This window comes from Euprymna scolopes, chromosome 29 (assembly GCF_053919585.1).
Source record: "Euprymna scolopes isolate OS-2025 chromosome 29, ASM5391958v1, whole genome shotgun sequence".
In the NCBI taxonomy this organism is placed as follows: Eukaryota; Metazoa; Mollusca; class Cephalopoda; order Sepiida; family Sepiolidae; genus Euprymna; species Euprymna scolopes.
This window is the reverse complement of record NC_136510.1, coordinates 80,375,159-80,400,158: the sequence shown is the minus strand read 5'-3', so window position 1 is coordinate 80,400,158 and position 25,000 is coordinate 80,375,159. Positions and strand designations below refer to the sequence as shown.

The 25,000-nt window shown below is 32.9% G+C and overlaps 1 protein-coding gene across 15 annotated transcripts in view; it reads left to right on the top strand.

Annotated features, from left to right (window-relative positions):
* The window catches only part of LOC145252749 (putative cysteine desulfurase), a 601,560-nt gene that overhangs the window by 542,741 nt on the left and 33,819 nt on the right, over nucleotides 1-25,000 (top strand). For all 15 annotated transcript variants that reach the window (XM_080112624.1, XM_080112626.1, XM_080112623.1 and 12 more), the window contains 9 exons: nucleotides 947-1,063; nucleotides 5,792-5,921; nucleotides 8,719-8,784; nucleotides 10,822-10,887; nucleotides 12,699-12,840; nucleotides 19,691-19,730; nucleotides 20,672-20,730; nucleotides 20,984-21,057; nucleotides 24,914-25,000. The exon at nucleotides 24,914-25,000 is cut by the window's right edge and continues 24 nt beyond it. In XM_080112624.1, coding sequence (XP_079968750.1) covers nucleotides 947-1,063; nucleotides 5,792-5,921; nucleotides 8,719-8,784; nucleotides 10,822-10,887; nucleotides 12,699-12,840; nucleotides 19,691-19,730; nucleotides 20,672-20,730; nucleotides 20,984-21,057; nucleotides 24,914-25,000 — 781 coding nt within the window. The remainder of the gene's footprint in view (nucleotides 1-946; nucleotides 1,064-5,791; nucleotides 5,922-8,718; nucleotides 8,785-10,821; nucleotides 10,888-12,698; nucleotides 12,841-19,690; nucleotides 19,731-20,671; nucleotides 20,731-20,983; nucleotides 21,058-24,913) is intronic.

The window sequence follows — 25,000 nt, the reverse complement described above, 5'->3', positions numbered from 1 at the left end:
AAGTTATATATAACTTTTATTCCTTATCTTTAATTTTATTTTGTTCTTACTCCCCTTAATAGTGTTGAGCTTTTCTTATTTTGATAAATTTTGCTTTGTTAACGATTTACTCATTGATATATATATATATATATATATATATATATATATATATATAAATGAATGCGTAAAGTATAAAAGTTTATATCTATTCTTTATACGTTTTCTCTATTTGGTGACGTGCAGGAATACAAAGTGTTATTTTGAAAAATAATTTTTTTAAAATATAAGGGATTTTTTTTCCAAAAAAAACTTATATTTTATAAAGATCATATTTTCGACCGTACCTTCGGTCTTCCTCATCGGTCTTGTGTCGACGGAATTGTTTGGTACCGTGGCGGGTCGCATCGACAGTATTTTTTTTTTTTTTTTTACACAGTGATCACCACTTATCAAGGCCCGGAAGCCACTCAGGGATAAGGGTTATTGCAAGTACATTAAGTTAGTGAGGAGATTTGCTGAAGTGTTTACTTAAGGGGGCGGTTCATTAGGAATTTGTTAACATTGGACTTGAAGACATCCAAGTTGTAGTCCGGAGGGAAGCAGGCAGACGGAACAGAGTTCCACAGGCGTGCAGTTCTAAGAAAGAAGCTTTGTTCATGGAATCCGCGTTTTGATTTAGGCACAGATATAGAGTGGGGGAAATTTTTCACAGTGGATTCAGCTAGACGGGTGTTTTTCGTGAAAGATTGGCGAGGGGGGACCAGAGATTGGAGTTCAGACGAGCATCTGCCATGAAAATAACGATAAAACAAGGACAGGACAGTTCGTCCTATTGTTCGTGGTAAATGGAATCGTTCGGTTTACGTTTGTTGTTCAGTTAACTTGACGATTGTCGCAGCTTTTCTGTTTTTCTCTGTGTGAAGCTACAATTATCACATTAACATGATTTTTATTTCAACTTCAGATCCATGAAGTACATAGAGAAATTCATTGACAGCTATATAAGGCCTTACTACGGAAACACACACACGACAACCAGTATCGTGTCTCGTCAAACGACAAAGTTCCGTGATGAAGCCAGGTAAGGTTATTTTTTATATCTTTTAGCTTTTTTTTCCATTTTTCTTAAACTTTTTCTTCTAGGGGATGGGACATCCAACCAGATGTCTGACATTTACCCCTATTTTAGTGAGTCCAACCAAGAGATCTTTTCAGGATTCTAGCCGTCCCTTTCAGTGCAATCGTTTGTATTTCACTTGCACTTGGTTCACCGGGTATGCTTGCTATGTACTTTTTAAAGTTCTTTTTCATAAGCCCAGTTGCTCCTATGATGACTGGTATAATTGAAACGTCTTTTAATTTCCAATTTCGTTAACACATATAAAATTTTCTTGTCGGATTTTCAACGTCATACCCCAATAGATTTTAAGCTGACAAATTAAAATTTGATTCTGCTTAGCCAATAGTCATATGTTATTGTTTCGCCATGTTATTAGCAATATAATAAAGTAGTTCTCTACAATTGTTTTTAATTACTTAGTTCAATCAAAATAAATGATAATATGAAACATTATTAAGTAATCCCCGAAAATTCTAAATCCGCAAGAATTGAAGAATATATGAGTTTTCTCTCTTGTTATATATATATATATATATATATATATATATATATATATATATATATATATATATGTAAGAGAAAATAGTTAATAAATATGTTAAAAAACACTTTGAAAAAGAGTTAAAAGCATAGATAATCTGAAAAGGAAACACTTTAATAGGTAGATAGTCCTTAATCCGTGGAGTTTCGAAGAAATACTTTACTTCCCATCAGAGGGTAATAATTAGCAAAATGCGGGATTGGGTTTTGCATACAAAAGTATTTGATGAAATTGCAAGTAAGTAATCTTACTTGATAACAAAATGTGAAGCAGAGGGAATATGGTGAAGAAAAAGGTGATTTAACGTGAATGGATAGTATGGTGAAAGGTAAATTATCCAATGACGGTAGAATCCAAAAATGTAAATCCAAAAATATATTATTTTTATTTTATATATATATATATATATGTGTGTGTGTGTGTGTGTGTGTGTGTGTGTGTGTGTGTGTGTGTGTGTGTGTGTGAGAGAGAGAGAGAGAGAGAGAAATATGTCGAGCGCTTTCGATGAAGGTTGATCTTAATTATGGTTGTATACGTAATTATTTTAAGCAATCTTTATTTATAAAATAGGCATACATATGGAAAGAACTGTGATGAGATCAGCCGCTTCTCTGGGTAATTACTTCATACCAAAATCAGACCGATAAAGTCTTGGGAAGGCTGGGCCTGACGTGTTCTTGTGCAGCTCTAGACGTTCCACCTTCCAATGTTTATCATTTCTCCGGTTAAAAAGAGCTTAGTTTGTTGACACTCATACCGGGGAATGCCGACGCGAGTGCACACGCATTTGATGTTTGGCCAGATTACTCTTCTACTAAAACACTCACTTTTCAAATTCCACTTTCCTAATCTTCCACAACCTCGCCCTCTCCTCTCTCTCTCTCTCTCTCTCTCTCTCTCTCTCTCTCTTGCTATCAACTTACAGTGCCTCTAAAAATAAAGCTCGCACTTGTCATTTTTTCAAAAACTGCAAATTTAAGTTGAATTGAATGTAACTGTTTTAACCACCTATACCTCATTATATTCGCCTTTTAGTCCTCTATCAGTTTACCTGTTCATATTTGATTTTTAATTAAAGTATCCTAGTGTTCATGTCAATTTTAAAAAAATTAACTTCAAATCAAGAAGGCAAAAAAAACTCCACAGCAACAAATGAGCTTAAAACCAGCTTGAAATATCCACTTTTTAGCATTTCTAATCGTAAAATATCCACTTTTTAGCATTTCTAATCGTAAAATATCCACTTTTTAGCATTTCTAATCGTAAAATATCCACTTTTTAGCCTCTCTAATCGTAAAATATCCACTTTTTAGCATTTCTAATCGTAAAATATCAACTTTTTAGAATCTTTAATCGTAATTGTTATTGTTCCTAGGTTATACAAGGTAACATTTAGTCTATAGACCTCGAATCTCCCTTAGTGATCGTCAGGAGCTCATTAATCTCCACCTTTCTTGTTTATCCTGTCGAGGAATCGGCCGCAGATTAAAATGTGATGAGAAAACAGTACGAATGACTGTGCAAAAGCACCAAAACACCGGCAGTGTTCGTGATGTCCCTAAATCTGGTTGTCCTAGAGTTACTTCTTACACGGAAAACAATGCTGTCAAGATCCGTAGCCTCAGAAACAGATTTGAAACGGTTCCTCAAATCCAACAACAGTGTAATATCGTTAAAAAGTGCTCACCTTCTACAGTGAAGAACAGATTGAACGAATTTAATTTGCCAGGCTGTGTTCCAAGACGCAAGCCAATGATTTCTGTAAAGAACAGAAAGCGTCGTCTGGATGCAATGGGGAATGACTCTTCATATTGACCGAAAGTGATTTTTAGCGTCGAAAGCAAGTTCAATAGGCTAGACAATTATGGTAGGCAGTACGTCTGTTGAAAGAAGGACGAAAAAATTTAATCCTAAGTGTACAGTTTCAATGCTGCAAGTTAATGGAAGTTCAGTTTTGGTGTGGGGAGTTATTAGTTTCAATGGTCCAGGGCCTAAACTTCGCTTGCAAGGTCGAATTCGACCAACTACAATAATATGTTGACTGAGTATTTTCTACCCTACTTTGGCCGGAATTTGCATGATAATTTCATCTTCATGCAGGATAATGCTCCTATTCACACAGCTGGCAACGTCAAGAGGTTTCTTGAAGAGCAAGATATTTCATGTTTGGCTTCAATCCTATCGAAAACGTATGGCATTACATCAAGCAACAGCTACGCGATGATAAAATATTTCAAATCTGGAAGAACTTTGGACAAAAATTAAAAAGACGTGGGATGCCCTTTCACTGGAGTATTATCGCAGACTAATTAAAGAGAATGGTCCAAAATTTGCTGGCTTTCAAACTGCAGAATGGCTATGCTATTAAATAATAAATAGTTCATTGTGTTCCTGTTGTATTTGTGTTTCATTAAATTTACATTTAAATAACTATTTTTCCATTGTGCAGCGTTTTCTTTTTGCCTTCTCGATTTCAAGCTAATTTTGGAAATTGACGTGAACACTAGGATACTTCAATTAAAAGTCAAATATGAACAGGTAAAATTATAGAGGAATAAAAGTCAAAGCAAATGAGGTATAGGCTGTTTAAACAGTTACATGCAATTCAGCTTAAATTTGTAGTTTTTGAAAAAGTTGCAAATGCGGACTCTCCTTTTGGAGGCACTGTGTGTGTGACGCACATACACATACGCTCATCCTCTTCCTCTCTTACAGCTGATATAGCACTCAAGTTACTTTCCAAAAACGCACGAACATTTGGTGCTATCCCCAACCACCCCTCTTTTCCCTATAGATATATAAGGAGAAAAATAAAAAAATAAATAAATTAGAACTAATCACACAGTACTTCCCTTACACGTAACTATTTTAAAATCAACCCATTACATAAAAAAAATGATTACACACCATTTCTTTGTTTAAAATCACGTTGATCGAAAATGTTTGTCGAACTATCAATTGTTAGGGTCTTTTCTTTAACATCTAGTTATATATTAATATTCTAGTCGTGTGGTATTGTTGGTCCCGGAAAACGCCTGGTAGCCTGATCGTGAGCGATTGTCAATTAATAGAAATATTTCGATAACAAAAAGGAATGGTTGTAAATTAAAAAAATGTTTGAATAGCAAGAAGAATGTTATCGAAACGGATTAGGTATTTTAGAATAATAAAATATTTATCTTAAATATTTTACAATAAGCAAACGTTAGGATAACAGTTACCAGAACATAAACAATAAAGATGAGTTAGTGAAGACGCCAGGAAGTAACAAAGGAAGGATTGTAATATAGACACGTTAATCAGGAGAGAAAGGAGAGTAGTTAGCTAGACTGGGTTAGAGATCGGGTGGATACTGGAGTCTGAACGCCGGTGGAAGCGGTCAGGGTAAAGTTTGGCGAAATGCAGATAACTGTGAGCATACCCAACTCCAAAGGTGATCCAGGCGAAATAAATAACTTATGCATAAGAAAGTATAATTCGCGCGTTAACGTTTGGAGAAGGAATTTTTACAGCGTATCAACATGAGGAGCTGCCGCAACTGGTCACAAAACGAAAAGGTATGTGTCTTTTACATCGACAATGTTATCCGTCATGTTGTGAAATAATCGTTTATTTTGTAACGTTACACATGTGTTTACATGTGTAACGTTACACATGTGTTTACATGTAGAAACCGTCGCCATGAAACCAAGACTCGACTCACTTTTTTTTGTTTTTGTTGAAACAACAGATATTTATTTCTTGGTACTTTCCTGAAGAATGTCTTGTGTCTCGTTCAAACCTGTCGCTCTCAGCTCATTATCTCTGTCCTCTCTCTAACATGATCATAGGTCTGCACACACGTTCTTCTTTTTTATAATCTTTTTTTTTTTCCTTTTTCCTTGCCGTGACGTCAGCTCAGTCAACAGCTGCTATACGCGCGTCCGCGCTCTGTTAGAAATTTTATTGTCCTGTTATACATATGCGCACGCATGAACACCCACAACAAACTGTAAATAGACCAAACGACATAACACAGAGGATCACACGTATAAACATACACGATGTATACACGGTTTAGGTTGTACAGACTCCGCAAAACATCAGTTGTTTATTTTTTTCTTTTGTCTTTATGTTGTTTTTTCTTCTTTTCTTTTTTTTTTTTGTAGACAAATCATAAAAGATTGCGTGAATGCTTCCGATGAGGATGTTGTGATATTTACGGGTAGCGGATGCACAGCTGCTATCCACAAACTTATTGGAGGCCTTGATATACAGAAAGACGAAAAAGAAAAAACGGTGACTGATTTAATTGTTTTTTTTTTTTTTTTTGTTTTTTTTTTTTGGGGGGGGGTTGCTTTTGAATTTGCATAATTTCTTCAATCCAAAGTAATAATTAATTAGCGGGACCCGCGGAAATTCCACTGTGTTGTTGACATCAATCTGTATAATTTGCTGTTAATAATAATATTGGTTTTGAAAGAATAGATATCGGTTAAGATCAATACTATTAAGAAAAAAATGAGTCTGTCTTCTTTGGTGAAACTAATTTCAGTTTTTAGCTAGATATTCTTTAAATAAATCTACATGAATAGAACAGTAGATCTATGTATATGTGTGTGCAGGCATGTCTGTCTGAAAATAGTTTACCGATAAACTATTAAACTCCTGGTCACATAACACTGAAATTAACAGGAAATAGTAATCATACACCAAGGATGGTTTACAACAAGTAAAATCTTTGTTTGGATGGATGAATGACGCGTACAGAAATATGTTGACAAGTTGAAATGCAAAATGTTCATTTACACTTGCCGACATATTTATTAATATTTTTGCGTATGCGCAAATTCATTCATAGCTTGAAGTGGTTTAATTTTAAAACTTTCTTATCTTTCTATCGATAGCTGAAACGGTAGGGGCCGCGGCTGGACCACTAAATATTTCGGTTTCAATTCTAGCTGATGGCATCCAAGTCATTTTTATTTTTAACTTTTGAAATCAGCACTATATGTTATATACAATGTAATATTCAATAAAGAATTGGCTCTGTAATAATAAATACAAAATCTGCATGAATTAAAATATATTTAAGCGTATTTTTCGACAGAGAAAGGTCGTAGTGAATAAATAAAATGACTGTCTCTTTGTTTCTCCTAGTAATTTAATTATTTTTAAAACAATAAATATTCTCTGTTGTCTTATAAACGATTATTGTCAGTTTAATATTCTTCAAATTAATGAAACGAACATAGCGCTTCTAAATGTATTTATTTAAATATATACTGTGTTAGTCGACGGGACATTATTTGATTTTAGAACAATTCATTTCAAAATCTGTAAAGTTCGTACATGAATTACGTTCACGTATTATCATATACCGAACTACTATACTAATAGAATTTAGCTTTCTAAATAAATAAAAACTAATAATAATCTGCACGTCACGTAGAAACTAGAAAATACACACGAAAAGTTTTAGACTTTATGGAATGACATCGTAACAGACATGGCGTTGCTCCGGATGATAGAGAGGTGAGCTGAAACATTCAAGCAGTATCTTGGAGCTCGCTTCTGCAAGAGGTTATCATCTGTTGAAATGTGAAGGGAGTTTCGGGACTAAGTACTCCTGATGTTTCGACATAGATAGACCGGAAAGTGAAACGGTCATAACTGAGGCGTAAATGACTGGTTTAAATTCTGTTTAATCCTTTATAATCAAGACTGTAGTGCATCTATTATCATCATCATCATCATCATCATCATCATATTATTGTTATTAATAATAATAATAATAATAAGAAGAAGAAGAAGAAGAAGAAGAAGAAGAAGAAGAAGAAGAAGTTCTAACGCAGATTATCATCAGATATAACTCGCTGACAACAAAACGGTGGTTTTCGCTGGAGCTTCAGTGACAAATCTCCCCAGATTTTTATTACTCTCTACCTTTTTTCGATATGTTTTGCAAATGTGTTTGCATTATCGGGACAGCTGCTTGTCGTTGACTTCTTGCTGGCAATGACAATAGTTTTTCACGAGAATTTTGGTGGCAATAGGCCTCCCTAATATCCCAGTCCTCTTCACACTCATACAATGGGTGCCTCCTCGGTCTTTCCATCCTCCTTGATCCTTCACGGCTATTCGGTGTGGCGCCAGTCTATGCCAACACTACCATTGGGGGTGGGGAGGAGAGTTAACTTACAATTCTGCGATTTTCAGTTTTCTTGGTTTCCCTGTTGTGTTCCTCGATCTTTGGCTTTTACTTTTGCTGCAGCTTGGCAGGTCATCGTTTGTAGCTCGTGTGGATTAGTTTCCGCATTCGAGGATTTTCCGTAAGATGTTTTCAGCATTACTATGTACAATTTCAGTCGTCTCATTGATTCTGATTTCCCCTAATTTTTTTTACCGAGTTCTTTAAGATCATCATCATCATCATCATCATTATTATTATTATTATTATTATTATTATTATTATTATTATTATTATTATTACGTACGTACGTACGTCCAGTGTCACAAAAGCAATCATCATTGCAAATATTAATTAATGAGAAACGAATTACTCCCCTTTATAGTCGCTCTTTATCAGTTAAAAATCATGAAAACCATTTCCTCTCCAAAAAATTTTTTAAAAAAAACAGGATGTTGCTGTCTGTTTACGGTTTCAAATTGGCTGTTTTATTTTTAAATTTTTTTAAAAATCCATGTTGAGATGTTGAGAGGAGACTGTAAGTTTTTTTTTATTTTAGTTTCTTTTCAAAATTAAAAAAAATGTGAAAATGAATTTACATCTGTTCCTTTATAATTTATATAAAAATATTCAGAAAAAAATGTGTTTGTTGAATTTTCATTGAAAAAAAACTAAATTTTAAAATCAATTCTTTTTAGCTTTAAAAGGTTTTTTAAAAAAAAGAATTCGTTAAAAATTATTTTAAATTCGTCGTTATTTGTTTTCTTTTATTTTTTTATTCATTTTATTTATAATGTGTTTAAAAGTTTTCAACTACTGTGGAATTTCCACGGGTTTTGCTAGTTATTATTATTATTATTATTATTATTATTATTATTATTATTATTATTATTATTATTATTATAGGTTGTTTTATTCGGTCCATATGAACATCATTCCAACAGTCTGCCTTGGCAAGAACTTGGAGTTGAGGTAAGTTCAGTATTTTCAAGTTTCTTTATTTTTCTTATTTATTTAACTGAAGACATTCTCACTAAATACAATTCACGTGGTGTGTTATTGGTTTAGTGGACATCGTTGCTGCTAACAGACACGGATATGCCGAGTTCAAACTTTGTCGGGTCGATTGTGGTAATTTAGGTATAATATCCTTAAAAAAGATTAAAATACACAACTTCATTCCAGTCTTAGATAAAAAAAAAATTTTTTAATAGCAACTTGTGGTCAAATGACTGTATACAAAAAACCTTTAAAACGGGCATTGTATTTCGTCATTACATAATCACTGAAGAGTTGATAGGTTGTCAGCATCATCATAAACGGTTTTACACCTTTTTTACATGCTGGGCGGCTTTTAAAAAGTGACTTCAAAGCTAATCTATTTCAGGTCATGTCTTTATTTATTTTGTTCTTTTGTTTTGTTTTTTGTTTTGTTTTTGTTTTTGTTTTTTTGCTTTTGTTTTTTTTTGTTGTTGTTGTTTTGTTTTTGTTTGTTGTTGTTGTTGTTGTTGTTGTTTTTTCTCCAGTCCATACTTATCACTTCCTCCCCTATTTTCCTTGGCCTACTCTCGCCAACAAAATCTGTTGCCTCAATTGTTCGACACCTAATTCAAGAATTCTCAACCATTGTTTCAATGTGGTTATACCAACGAAATCTCCTGTTCTAAACACGTCTACCTATACTGTCCAGATTTAATCTTTATCTGGGTACACCAGATCGGAGTCTCTCTTTAAGACTCTATTTACGCATCCGTCGTATCATTCTCATATATCTCTCCCTGCAATGGATATACCAAACCAAAATGGTTTGGACACAAATCAAAATTAATAAAATACTAGCGGGACCTGTGAAAATTCCACAGGGGACTCATTCATAAGTAATATATTGATGTTGGCATTCTGTAGATGTTCAGTGTAAATGGAGACGCTCTGATATTATTGTACCTATTTACAATGCCTCCCCAAGGGACAGAGTTAGACACCAGGGTCGTTTTTTAATGTGGAGAAAAGGTACAAAAATAAAAATTGTCTCAGTCGTGAAGGATTTCTCCTCCACTGAAAGAGAACGAGAGAGTTAATGTTCTATCGATTTTTATATACTATAAAGTTGCGATTTCAAAAATAAAAAATATATATCCATATGACTTGGGTGAATTGAAACCGAAACCAAAAGTAATGAAAAAAAAAAAATATATATATATATATATATATATATATATATATATTAAGAAGAACAGAGATGTAAAATAGAAATTTACAAAAAGTTTTTATTATTCAGCAGAATACTCCAAAGCTGGTAGGTAGGTAGGTACTCATATATATATATATATATATATATATATATATATATATATATATATATATATATATATATATATATATATATATATATCAAGAAATCAAATTTTATTACGAAGCAAGACGCAATATTTTTTTGATCGGTCACATTTTATAAATAAGATGGGACAACTCAACCCGAACTATCGAGATCAACATTAGCCTTGCAATAGCTACAATTACTATTAAAATTGCTAAAAATTGTTTAAAAATGTTTTTCTATTTAAAAAAAAGCAAAAAAACTATTTGATCAATTCATGTGATTTTTGGAATCGTCTTCGTTTCCTGACAAATACGTACACCATGAAGAGTTTTCTGTCATTTTGCTTTTTTAATTAAGTCGAATTTTGAATAAGAACCCAGAATTAAAAAAAAAATTTACAGGGGAGTCATCCTTTATCAAGGACCAAATGCTACTCGAGGATAAGGATTAATGAGTCTACGGTGGTCACTGGGACAACATCGTAATGATCGTTAGTAGTTGAACTTGGGTAGAACTAGAATTAATTTGTTTGCATCGGAATGGTAAAAGCAAAGAATTTCAAAAATGTTACTAAAACCAAAAGGATTCCTAGGCAGAACGGATCAACGGGTTCATATTTCAAAAAGATGCAGAAAGCATATTTGCCGCTCATATTGATGATAAGAATCAGTTTCGTTTCTCCATTTCAGAGCCGACGGATTCTGGAAAAATCAAACGGTCAAATTGACGAAGAAAATCTGGAACACGTTCTGAAAGTAAGTTTTTCAATTATGTTTCAAAACCGGTCCGAAGAATTGAACTTAAAAGATTCTTTTTTTCAAAAGAAATTATTTACATATTTAAAAAAAAAAACTGTTTTAAACTTGTCTTGTTAGGGACCCACCGCAGTGCATCGGGAGGAAGTTCCACATGACTCCCCACAGTGACTTAGTTCACAATACATTATAGTCTACATTGCACTGTAGAGAAATTATTGCTGATTTTATAAAATTATTTTTATATATAATGACCTTATAACCTTATAATTTGTAACTTTCTTATAAACTTTCTTATAACCTTAAACTTTTAAACTTTCTTATAACCTTATAATTTTTAACCACGAGCTGGATTCGTTCACTTGCTATCTCTTCGCAGTTTTATTCTTTTTCACTACTTCGACAATTTTCAATACTCTAAACTAATATATAACGTTATCTTGTCGTATTTTAAAAATCATACCAAAATAGCAATCCGTTTTACACATCGATACTTGATTCTGATTAACTTATTTTTTCGCTTTTCATTCCAATATGTTATTGACACGAATATATTTTCTTTCGCTTTAGTTTCTTTTTGAAAATACTTATTTCGGCTAAGAAACTTGTTAGTGAGAACATTTTCCTTTGCTCGCCGAAGCAGATAAAGGAGAGCTTATTGTATACAATTATACAGAGTTCTCCCCCATAATTTCTTAAAAAAAAAATAAAAATAATATATATTAGTAATTAAATTATTCAATTTTAAGGATGTGTGTGTATTTCCGCGTCCACATTAATAGTGCATTATTATTTCTTCGTTATTAATAATCAATTAAGTCCAAGTATATGGCACAACCACGTTAACACCCGATTCTCGCCAGATCACTGAAGTTAAGCAACGTTGAGCCTGGCCAGTGAGATGGGAAGGCGAGGCGTTGTATGTACCGCGAGGTAAAATACCAGGTTGAGAAACTGGCGCAATCTATCCTTCTCTCGAGGGTAGATGGGATTCTCTTAAGCCGTGGTAGGGACCCCATCTAGTGATGGCGTCACGAAAAAAAAATACTCTTGAAAGCCTAGGCAAAGCATCAAGTATTCAACTACCGACAAGATTTGAATTACACTACAAACTCGTGTAGTGAGTTCAATCTCGGCTACGTCCGCGTTGGATGGAAGTCTAAGTACTAAAATGATTTTTTAAAATATTTCACAAAATAATTTAATTACGAAATTAAAAGTCACCAAAAATAATTTTGATTTCTTCGTAAACATGTCAGTCAGTTTTATTATTTATTTTTTACTCCCTAGTAACGTCGGGTAGCTACAACTAAGTATAAATAAAATACACGTCTTTAGTGTTGAGGCCTAACTCAAAAACGAAACGCCGTGATAATATTGTAAGTTTACGGCAACCAACCTGCCATATCTAATACCACCAGGGAGAGACGCCTACGATTTGCTGGTCACTGTCTGAGGTGCAAGCATGAATTGGTGAGTGATGTATTGCTATGGACTCCACGACACGGACGCGCAAGCAAAGGGCGACCTAGATCCACGTACATCCAGCAAATAACACACGACGCCAACTGTGAACCTGAAGATTTGAGGCAGCTGATGGAAGACAGGAAACTCTGGAGAGGAAGAGTCATATTGGTAAGGGCAAGGAGCCCGTCATGATGATGATGATGATGATGTCCTTCTTTGCGTGTCTTTGAAGCATATGGTCATGCAACAGTTTCCCAAGTTTTATCCTCCGTTTATCCCTTATTATTATTATTATTATTATTATTATTATTATTATTATTATTGTTGTTGTTGTTCTGTTGCAGTCTTACAGTGAACGCGGATACCGAATCATCACAACGCTGTCAGCGGCCAGTAATGTCACCGGGATCATGACGGATACGGAAAGTGTCACCAAACTTGTACACAAATACAAAGGATATTCCATTTGGGACTACGCCTCGGCAGGTATGTATCTCTCAAGCAATCAATTAATCAAATTTATTAATACGCAAAACATCTCTCACCTAATATACAAAAGGCTATATGTCTATTTCCTCCAAAACTAAAAGTAGCAGAGCGACGCTAGGGGCCTCAAATGATTGGATTTTTTGCAGACCGTTCTTTTATGGATCTTTAACCGGTTAAAATTGTTTTTAAAGGGTTAAAAAAAAATAGGTCAAAATTTTCAAAATCTTTATACATTTTGTACATTCATCTTAATTCATTTTTAATTTTTAAGCAGTTCATAGGCGTATCACGTTTGTACAATGGTAACGTGAACAGCTTTGAATGCTTCGGTTTCGATTCTAATTCATGGCACCCATTTTTTTTTTTTTTTTTTTTTTACTTTGGAAATCACGATATGATAATATATACGAAATTTTTTTTTTTTTTTTTTTTTACTTTTGAAATCACGACTCTATAATAATATATACGAAATCTGGACAAATTAAAATACATTTGGGCGTATTTTACGACCAGGCAAAGCCCCCAACCCCCGCTAGTCTAATATATAAAAGGCTATATGTCTCTCTGTCCGTCTGTCTCCATATTTTTTAACTCCATTTCTTCTTAAACTAAAGGTCGCAGAGCAGCGTTAGGGGCCTCAAATGATTGGATTTTTTATGAACCGTTCTTTTATGGATTTTTAACTGATTAAAATTGTCTTTAAGAAGTCAAAAATGGTTCAAAATAAAAAAAAAATCGTCATACATTTTGTACATTCATCTTAGTTTATTTTTGATTTTTAATTTTTAATCAGCTCACATGCGTATAACGTTGGTACAGTGGTAATGTCACCAGCTTTGAATGCTACAGTTTCGATTTCGATTCTAGGTGATGGCATCCAAATACTTTTTTTTTTTTAATCACGACTCTATAATAATATATACGAAATCTGGACAAATTAAAATATCATATTTAAGCGTATTTTTACGACCGGGCAAAGCTGAGCGCCCCCACCCCACCCGCACTAGTCTGTATATATATATATATATATATATATATATATATATATATATATATTAGCAGGGAGACTAGACGTTGTCCGGGATTGAATGATGATAAACGAATGTTTCACACTTCCATATTTTTAGTGTTATCAAAATCGCTGAAATCGCCCATTTTTCAAATAAATCGATTAATTGCTTGCTCTTGTTAGGGACCCACCGCAGTGCATCGGGAGGAAGTTCCACATGACTCCCCACAGTGACTTAGTTCACAATACATTATAGTCTACATTGCACGGTAGAGAAATTATTGCTGATTTTATAAAATTATTTTTATATATAATGACTTGAATTTTTTTTTTTTTTTTTTTTTTGCATTTTCACACCAAACAAGTGCTACTTTGATGTAGGGGGCTACTATCTGGGACATAATTTGTAGGTTTACTATGTAGGGAATTGACCAGCAAGTTTAAAATACAAAAATCAAGTATCATAGTTCAACTGTGCTCTATACAGAAACATTCATTTCGAACGCGCAGTTGTCATATCAAAGAACTTACTGTTGATTTTATACGCGGGCCTTTGTACTTGTGCGATGACCATGACTTGAATTAAAGTTTAAAATAAAAAATTCAAGTATCATAGTTTAATTTCGCTCTAAACAGACGCATTCATTTCAAACACACTTCTGTCATATCAAGGAATCTACTAGTGATTTTATATGCCTGGCCTTTCTGCTTGTGCGGTAATAAAACTTCTCAAATGCACTTGTGATGTTAGGCTGTATAAGGTGTTCACTTTGAAAATCGTCTGTTCCTTTTTCAATCGGATTATTTCGATTATCAATACTTATAGAAGACATTCTGAAACAAAAGCTATTTAATGCCAGACACATAAAATACATTTGTATGAAATTTAAAAAAATCGGCCCAGCCATTTAGGAGTTCATAGGAAACGAACTCACACACACAAAAAGCTTCTTTTATATAATAGATAGATAGATAGATAAATAGATAGATAGATAGACGTAACGAGATTGCCTCATCGCGATGACAAAAACATGCAGGATAGTAAATAAAATTATAACCAACAACTTAACAAGATATAGGTCAACTGTAGACGTCGCGTTTGGAGTGCGACTGTGGTTGCTTTGGTAATTTCAAGATTGAGACAAAAATGAAAATATGAGTGCTTTATTGATTGTATTTTGAAGTGTACCGATTTGGAGAATGCGTTTTAAAAAAAAAGTGGTACATCATCGATCGAAAAACGCAACAGAGCGAGACATACAATTGAAGTTAGCAGATGTTCCGCCTTTTGATCGCTTCAGTGGGGTTGGGGAGTCGACTGCATTTGTAAGGCGGGAGTCTGTCAAGAAAATGTAAACATTTTAATAGAATAAATTGTAAACTATGAGAAAATATTATTATTTATTTTGCTGCAACAACTTTTACATTTTGGTGAGTTAATTGCAAATTACGAATAATTAGTAGAATTGATTGTTATTTATATAATATATATATATATATATATATATATATATATATATATATATATATATATATATATATATATATATATATAAATCAATCCCAAAATTGGGGATTGGGGAATATTTTTAGCATGTATTTTGTGTGATTATATAGGAAAAATTCTTAGAAAATGAGACGTTGGTTAACGTATGTCTTTTTATTTTAATCAAATAGTTAAAGCGCTACGAAGACGGGAGTGATACAATTAAAACGAGCGATCTTTTCTGCACAAGTACTTATTGCTCTATACAGTCACCACCATGCTCAAAGCACTTTTGCCAGGAATTCACTTACGTGTCTCTGCTTCTGACGCATGTCCATGACATGCAGGAATTCATTTACGTGTCTCTGCTTCTGACGCATGTCCATGACATGGGTTGCTTTCTTAGAGTCTCGCACTGTCAATATTTGCAACAGAGAGATGAAACTTTCAGGTTATGAATGCATAAGTTCAGTCATCATAACAATGCAATTTGTAATCTCCTCTAATCCATTCGGGCGAAAAATAAAAAAATAGGAGGCATTACTTTTGGAACGCCCTCGTAAAATTCTTCTGCATCAAAGATAGATGTCCTGGTCATATTCGTATCAAACGAGTGTACACACTCCATGGAAAATGAGGAGTAAAAATTATGCGTCGCCAGTGTTCCAGCTTTCATATCAAGTAATGTAAAGTAAATCTATGAGATTGAAAAATAAGATAGAAAGAAAACGTCTCAAACTGGAAAGTTAAATCATGTTTTTAAAGCTGCTCGTCGTTAATACAATAAGAAATAAACAGAAAAGGAAAGTAAAGGATTTATTTTCATTTTCATGAATGGTTTGCTATTTGCTTTCTGTTTTCCTCGACCAATAGAAATAGTTTCATCCATCGTTCATTACTTTTACATGACTGGATGGATATTCATATATATATATATATATATATATATATATATATATATGTTTTGAGAAAAATAGAAAAACCGAATGAAATTATTAAAATAATCAACGTTTCGTCCTTCTTTCAGAGGACATCTTCAGGATAATTGAAGTAAAAATGCAAGAAAAGAAAAAGTCATAGATCGTACGAAAAAGAGGACAGTTTTTGAATCCTACCCATGTCGGGAAGGACAAACATATGTGGTAGGATTCAAAAACTGTCCTCTTTTTCGTACGATCTATGACTTTTTCTTTTCTTGCATTTTTACTTCAATTATCCTGAAGATTTCCTCTGAAATAAGGACGAAACGTTGATTATTTTAATAATTTCATTCGGTTTTTCTATTTATCTCAAAACATAACGTCAACCACCGCTGGTATTTTTACATTTCTTATATATATATATATATATATATATATATATATATATATATATATATATATTAGTGATGGGACGATTCCAATATTTTCCCGATTCCGATACATATAAATCTAAATATTTTACAATAGAGTTGCTATTTTCCCTGATTTCTGTATTTAAAAAAAAAAAAAAAAAAAAAAACATGTTAAATATATGCAGATATTTTCCTAAACGTAAAAATACACTTGTGGAGGGTGATCTATCGATTTTAGCTTTACTAGTAATTTAAAATCAATAAATATTTTATCATTATTACCAGCAATGGAGGATTTTGCTTTAAACAAAATCAAATAAAAAAACACAGTTAAAAGAATTGTTTTGGCATTTTTCGATTTCGATACTGATTTCGATACTGCTTCTGATACTCCCAAATTTGTCGATTTTTCCGAACCCCAGATTCAAATCAATCGTCCCAACACTAGTACGCATATATATATATATATATATATATATATATATATATATATATATGAAACATTATATATATATATATATATATATATATATATATATATATATATATATATAACCCTTATCCCAGAGTGGCTTCCGGGCCTTGATAAGTGGTGATCACTGTGTAAAAAAAATAAATAAATAAATAATATAAAGCTGAACGTCTGTGTGTATGTGTGTGTATGTGGTCACGAATAGGTTCCTATATGGTTGACTTTTTTTAAAAAACTGATTACATATAATGATAGAAGATGTATCGAGGATCAGGAATGGGTATGTTTGATCTGGCAGAACGGTTGTTCATTAAAATTGTGGGGTCTGAGTTCGCACCTGGCTCCCAAAGTATGGAAATAAAAAATGAATAAAAAACATTTACAAAGGTTTTTGATATAGATGTTATAAGAATATATATAAGAATACTTTGTTATAAGAATATATTATAAGAATATTTGATAAGTATGTTTCAACTTAAATAGGGATGGTATAATAAAATTGTGGGGTCTGCGTTCGCGCCTGTACTCCATGGAAATATGGCACAAATTTTAACAAAGACTTTTCATATCTATTTGCGTAAGTATACTTTAATAATTATGTTTCAGTTTGAAGAAATATGGTAAAATAAAATTATTGGGTGTTCGTTCGCGCCTGACCTCTATAGAATGTAAATATGTCACAAAGTTTAACAAGGTTTTTTAAAAGGGGTGAGGGTCCACAATAAAACCTGAACTTTAATCTTAATTCACGTTAGCTTTTATTTTATTTTTTTTAGTAAAATCATATTGTGTCGAATAAATTCACCTCATAAATTCAGGTTCTTATTAAAGCGATATTAAAGCGAAAGCCAAAAAAAATGTTGGAACTTTAGACAATTCTCGACACAAATTTTGCATAACTCTGTTTTTTCCTTCTCCACTTGCACGTGGCACTCTTTCGAAAATAGATAAATAATAAAAAAATAAGAACGTTACTTGTTATCGTGTCAAAAGAAGGAAAAAATCCTGCTCACGTGATTACGTGGCTTTTTAAAACATTTACATAACCTTTTTATTTTTATTTATATATCTGTTTACGTTTTTTTTGTCAGTGTACTAGAAGGAATTCAGTTGATTACAATCCTTTCTGCATTTTTTTTACATTACAATAATACAACCCTGAATCCGACGGCACAATACTACACCGTTCAATACTGTAAAACTGAAACGAAGCTGTTCTGCTTGAAAAGGGCGCCATTTTCTTCTTATTCATATTTATATCGATTCTTTGCTTTAAAAAACTAAAGTAATTACGTGTTTACTTTTTTAATATCACATTTTTGCTGTTTCGGATTATTTTACTAAAGTAAGTAAAGCTTCATTATTTTTCAAAACTGTTTTTGTTTCTTTGTTTTTCGATATTTCGTCGATATTATTAAGTAAGAGTGTATAGCAGAAAAGCCAACAAACGACTACCCGAAAAAATAAATATACAAGAAACAAATGTTACTATAGTCAATAAGAGTTCAGTTCATGTTTTTTTTTAAATAGTTTTTAATGCTCTTTACTTGAAATAATTTCAGCGAACCGAAATTTAAACGAAATTTGAGGCGATATCTATTTTAATGAATCTTTATATAATATATATATATATGCCATAATCAAGCACAAAATAATGGAAAACATTAAAATATGTTTATAAATATTCCCTACGTTTACGGAACTCTCTTAAATTGTTAACACAGAATGCTCAGGTGCCCCTCCTTCAAATTGAAAACGGGGCTCTCCATTTCAAAGTCTCTGCCATTTTGATTTTTTTTTAAACCGGTTCGTGAATTAAAAAAATAATTTTTTTTACAAACTACTTAAAAATACAAACCAATGAACTTTTCCACCATAAAAGTAACTTTTATTGACTATGGTAACATTTATTTCTTGTATATTTATATTATTATATATGTAACATTTTCTATTTGTAAGGAAACATCATTTTGTTGGTGACTCTTAGTTACGAATGGAAAAAAAGTTGATATAAAAAAGTATATTTTCGGGAAAATTATCTTTACTTTCATCATATTTTACTTGGGGTAAAATTTTGGAGTATCAAAACCTATCTCTTTACAACCCCCTCTTTTTCATAACCTATCATACTTTCATCAATCGCAGTCCATTTTCTGTAGGCTGTTTTTGAACCCAGTCAACGACGGGTATTTCTACTATATATATATATATATATATATATATATATATATATATATATATATATATATATATATATATTGGTCTTTATTATAGAGAGGAGGAGTGATGTATATTCCACTCATTTTTCTTTAAAAGAAGTAACTGATCACACGAGACAAGATGCATGGTTGGAAACATGAACCTTTATAAAATCGCCAATGACTAGGCCTAAATCCAAGGTATAAGCCCAAATTTAAAATTAAGCTTCCCAAATAAGTTGCAGTTTTCTTTTTAATTGTTTTTATTTTGCTTTTCTTTTTTCTTTTTTTTTTCTTTTTTCTTTTCTTTTTTTTGCACTAAAAATTCTATTCTATTTTTACATTGCAGGACCTTATTTAAAAATAGATATGAATCCATCGAAAGAAGCGTAAGTATTTTCTTCAAACATTTCTGCGCTTACAAAATAAGAGTCGGAAAGAGGGTGTTATATCAGTTGATAGAGCAAGAGTCTTGAATTTGTTATCTGCGTGTTATCAAAACTACTAAACTTAGTTGGTATTTTTTTCTTATAATTTAATACAAATTTCACTTATTCAATCTTCTGTTTGACTATGAGATGCACTCATTTCCTGAAATAAGTTTCAAATTCTGTGTAAAATGTTTAATGAATAACAAAAAAAAATAATAATAATCTCGAACCTCAAAACAGTTTTAAAATACATTCCATTGTTTTAAACTTTTGATATTAAACTTTAAAGACACATAAAATTACAGAAACAAATATTTGCAACACATTTTTTATATTACCTTTATCTTATTAACATATTTCGCTTTTTTACAAAACCTTAAATAAAATGCTGATCAACTTCAAACCCTTTTCAACTGAAATAAATATTCAATTCGGCATTTTTTTTAAAGTGCAAATGAAATACGTTTATTCGTGGTTTTTCAAAAAAAAAAAAAAAAACACGTTTCATTATATTGCCTAAGTCTTTTTCGCACACACGTATGCTTTTTAAAAGTCTCTGTCTCCTCGCCACCTCGCGCTGGTCTTTAGCCAACGCTTTCTCGCCCTCGTGTTAATACGTTCATCTTCCCCGGACGTATTTTTCTTCTTTCCTGTTTTTTTTTTTTTTTTTTTTTTTGTTTTGTTTTTTTTTGCTCGACCACGTGCTGTCAGTTTTTGTTATTTTCCTTTTATTTTTCTCGTGATGCAAGTTCGCGCACACTTGCTAATTTGCATACATGCTTTAACGGCGAATGCTGCTGTTGCTAATATTTTAGCCACACGCGTCAATAGACGCTGTGTTACATAACCTCATCAGTGACTGTATTACACGTTATCACTCTTCCTTTTGATTGTTGTAGTGCAAAAGACGCTGTGATGCTGAGCCCGCATAAATTTCTCGGAGGCCCCGGAACTCCAGGTATGTAAATCCGATCGTTTTCCTTTGTTCACTTAACGAGTAATACGACGACTACACATAGATTCTCATCTTCAATCGGTTTTTGTTCAATATATCATTTGACGATTCTCATCTGATAAATTACAATTGCAAAATCATATTCTCATTAAATTATATATTTATCTATTACTAGTGGGGGGGTTATATGTATATATTTTTCACACAGTAAATATAAATGGAATTTCTTTTTTTTTCTTTCATTTTTTTTTCCTAGGTTTGTTGATTGCCAAGAAGAAAATGTTCCGAAATGAAGTTCCTACCAATGTCGGGGGTGGAACTGTCTTGTATGTAAGTATTTTTTTTTTTTTTTTGACATTTTCACTCCAAATAAGGCACAGTGCCGCTGCCGCTTTGATGTAGGAGGCTACTATCTGGGACATAATTTGTATAGGTACTATGTAGATGTTTGTTTACATTACACTTGAACTTCTGCATGTCAGTACAGTCAGGGAAGCCGGAACCCGGAAGGGAATTCCAAAGTCTAGTAGTTCTTGCGAAGAAAGTATTAAAGTGGAAGGCTTTCTTATATATAGGGATTTCTGTTGTGTAGGGGAGGGGGATTTTGGCTGCTTGTCGCGTTTGTCGGGGGTATTTACGTCGAAGGGGAACAAGGGTGTGTAGTTCGTCGGAGCAGTATTACTAACAATTTTCACGGGGGTGAGGGGTACCGCATTATTGAATTGTTTGATTTCTAATATGAAAACATTTCCGCCTCAGTATTTACATTCTCGGCAGTTTCGTTTCTTTTTTTTTTCTTTTTTTTTTTCTAGTTTTCTTATCTGTGTTTCATTTCTCGAGTTTTATTTATTTGTTCGAACTCGAACCGTATAAACAAAGCAGCATTTTAGATATTCAATTTCGACGAAGAGAAAAATATATGATTCTACGCATAAGAGACTACTATGGCACACGTGGATGATAATGTGACAATCCCTGGCCTGGCTTTCACAGAAAACACTTGTCTAGCTGAAACCATTATCAATAATCCCCCCACTCTTTATCTGTGCCTAAGCCTAAGCGTAGATTCCATGAACAAAGTTTCTTTCTTAGAACTGCACGCCTGTGGAACTCTGCTCCGTTTGCCTGCTTTCTAACGGACTACAATATCGTAATCTTCAAGTCCAACGTTACCAAGTTCTTGACGAGCCACCCACCCACTTAAGTAATCCAATTTACCAAATTTCCACTACAAACGATTACTACGACATTTTCCCATTGACTACTGTACGCTCATTAACCCTTATCCTCGAGTGGCTTGCGAACCTTGATTTGTGGTGACGCCTTTGTAAAAAAAAAAAAAAAAAAATCTGGTACGCCCGGAGTCAAGTCTAGGTTGCTGTCCGAGTTGATATGATATGAGACCCGAAATAGGCAATGAGGTTAACGCATCATTAAAGAACTCACGTGAGGCATACACACACAGACACAGATATATATATATATATATATATATATATATATATATATATATATATATATATATATATATATGGTAAAAATGGTAATTAGTAAAACATGAAGAGAGTGCTCAATATTATTGCAGAGCAAATATGCGTTTTATTTTTTATTACCGTTTTATCTGTTCAGTCACATATGTTTCGGTTGCCGGACCATGTTTACGATCCAGCAGCCTCGTCAGACCTTACAGAAATGGCTATTATTATTTGGAAGAACGATTTTAAAAGAAATACGAGAGAAAAAAAAAATACGAGAGAAAAAAAAAAGAGGAAAAAAGAAATCGGGGAAGAGAAAATAAGGGGGGGGCGGAAATCAACAATAATTAAGTTTTGAAGTTTAAAATACATTAGATTGTAGTGGGGGGGTAGTAAATTCAGCTAGGCGTGGGTGAAGGTGTAGTGATATAGGGAGGGGAAGAGGAGGAGATAAAAGGGAGGGGTAAGGGGAGGAAGGGGGAGCAATTTCAATTTTAGGTTTTAAGATTTGGCTGTATTTAGTAAAATTATTTAGCTATAGACTGGAGTATATGGATTGATGGGAGGAACGAGGCTGCTGGATGCGTAAATGTGGTTCGGCAACCGAAACTTATGTAACTGAACAGATAAAACGGTAATAAAAAACAAAACGTGTATATATATATATATATATATATATATATATATATATATATATATATATATATATATATATAACTGAAAATCCTGATTATTAAAATATAACCACCATTTTTATCCCATTTGCATAATACAATCACGACTTCTTACGCCTCGCGTTCAAACATTCATAATGATCGGTTCATTAGTTTACTAATTGAGCTTGTATATACAAATGTAAAAACATATAAACATACCTAATTTTATATAGAGATTTCGAGCGTTTTGCATGCTGTATAGACAACCAAACGAAAACTTCGTTAAAAAAAAAACGAAGGCAAGATAAATTACTCTTCTACCTAGCTGGATAAGTTTTAGGTGTTTTAACTTATTTTAAAGCGGTTATTTACTTTAAAACACAAGTAGTGCCGGGTTTTAAGTTAGAACAAGAAAGAATGACTGATATCAGACGGTTATCTGGGGAGTATCGATAATCGATCAAAAATCGAAAATTAAACGAAATACTTGTAGAAACCCACCCAATAAATGCTCATGTGACATTTTTTTTTTAGCGATTATGGAAACTCCCCAGACGATGTCTTATGTTAGCCATTTTTTGTTTTCTTGTTCTAACGGATGACTCAATATTACTTTTTTCAAAGACTAGGTACTGCTTGTGCTTCAAAGTAAATAAGCGCTTCAAAATAAGTTAAAACACAAAAAAAATCTTATCCCGGTAAGTAGAAGAGTAACTTATCTTGCCTTTGGTAACATTTATTTGTATATATTTGTCTTTTATACTGTATAATGACCAACATTTCTTTACATTTTATAAAAAGAAAAGTCTACTATGATTAATATTTAAATGAATCATATATAACAAATTTGTATCCCACTTCCTTATCAGACCTTCAGAATTCTGTCATCCAATTTATATAAGGGAGATAACTCGGCTTCCGAAATATGCATGTAGTTCTTAGTATCTTACGAGTTATTTCCCTTGTATCATTTCCCTGCCGATGGCAAATTTCGATGTATGCAGAACAAATAAACGGACTGTTCCTATTTACAATGCCTCCCCACGGGACAGAGTTAGACACCAGGGTGGTTTTTTAACGTGGAGAAAAGGGACAAAAATAAAAATTGTCTCAGTCGTGAAGGATTTCTCCTCCACTGATAGAGAGCAAGAAATTGAAGTGCAGCAACTGCAGCATCTGAAGAACAGATACTACACTGTGATCTTGTCCCGAAGGCAACTCTATTTCACCATAATTGTAAGAAAAATTGATTTTTTTTAACTAGTGTAATAAAGTTTTATAACATTAGCAACCAAAAATGTAAAATGCGACGATATTGTAATTTTTGTTAAACAAAACATTCGAGTAATCATGAGTAAAAAAAATGCGTTTTTACAACTACTTTTTAGTAAATAGGGTTACCTCCCTATAATTTCGAATAATTCAGAAGGTTTTATATATTTTCAATTCGTTGTCAACTTGTTCAATGTTTTGAATGCAAAGTTAATCACAGCAAACTTGTATGTTTGTGAAATGTGTGCCGGTGTTTGGATTATTTTTTGCATAAAGTTTGTGCAAATCGTCTTCGGTCTTCTGTATTAGGTATTCTCTCTCTCTCTCTCTCTCTCTCTCTCTCTCTCTCTCTCTCTCTCTCTCTCCCCCCCCTCAATTTTTCCATCTTCCTTAACACTTCACACTCACAGCTATTTTGTGTGGTATCATCCTCGGCTGGTACTCTTTGATTTGGGGGAGGGGGATACAGTTTATATAGGTGGTGGTGGTGTTGTTGTCGTCGTCGTCGTCGTCGTCGTCGTTGTTTTTGTTGTCGTCGTCGTCGTCGTCGTCCGTTATATACTTTCGCCTTAAAATGCTTTCGTTCGTATTTCTCTCCTAAACTCTTCGTCATATTATTGCACCTTAAATTGTAAAAATAAAAATGATGTAATTTTTTGCAAATATCTAAATATATTTTTATCAGTTTTTATACCAAATCAACCAAACTTTATTCAAGTAGTGTTGGTTGCAAGGAGAGACAACACATTCATTATTTTATCTGTTTTTATTGTTTGTTTTTAGGTGACTCGCGACAGTCATTTATATGTAAATGACATTGAAAGTCGAGAAGAGGGAGGCACTCCGGCAATCATTGAATCCATCCGAGCT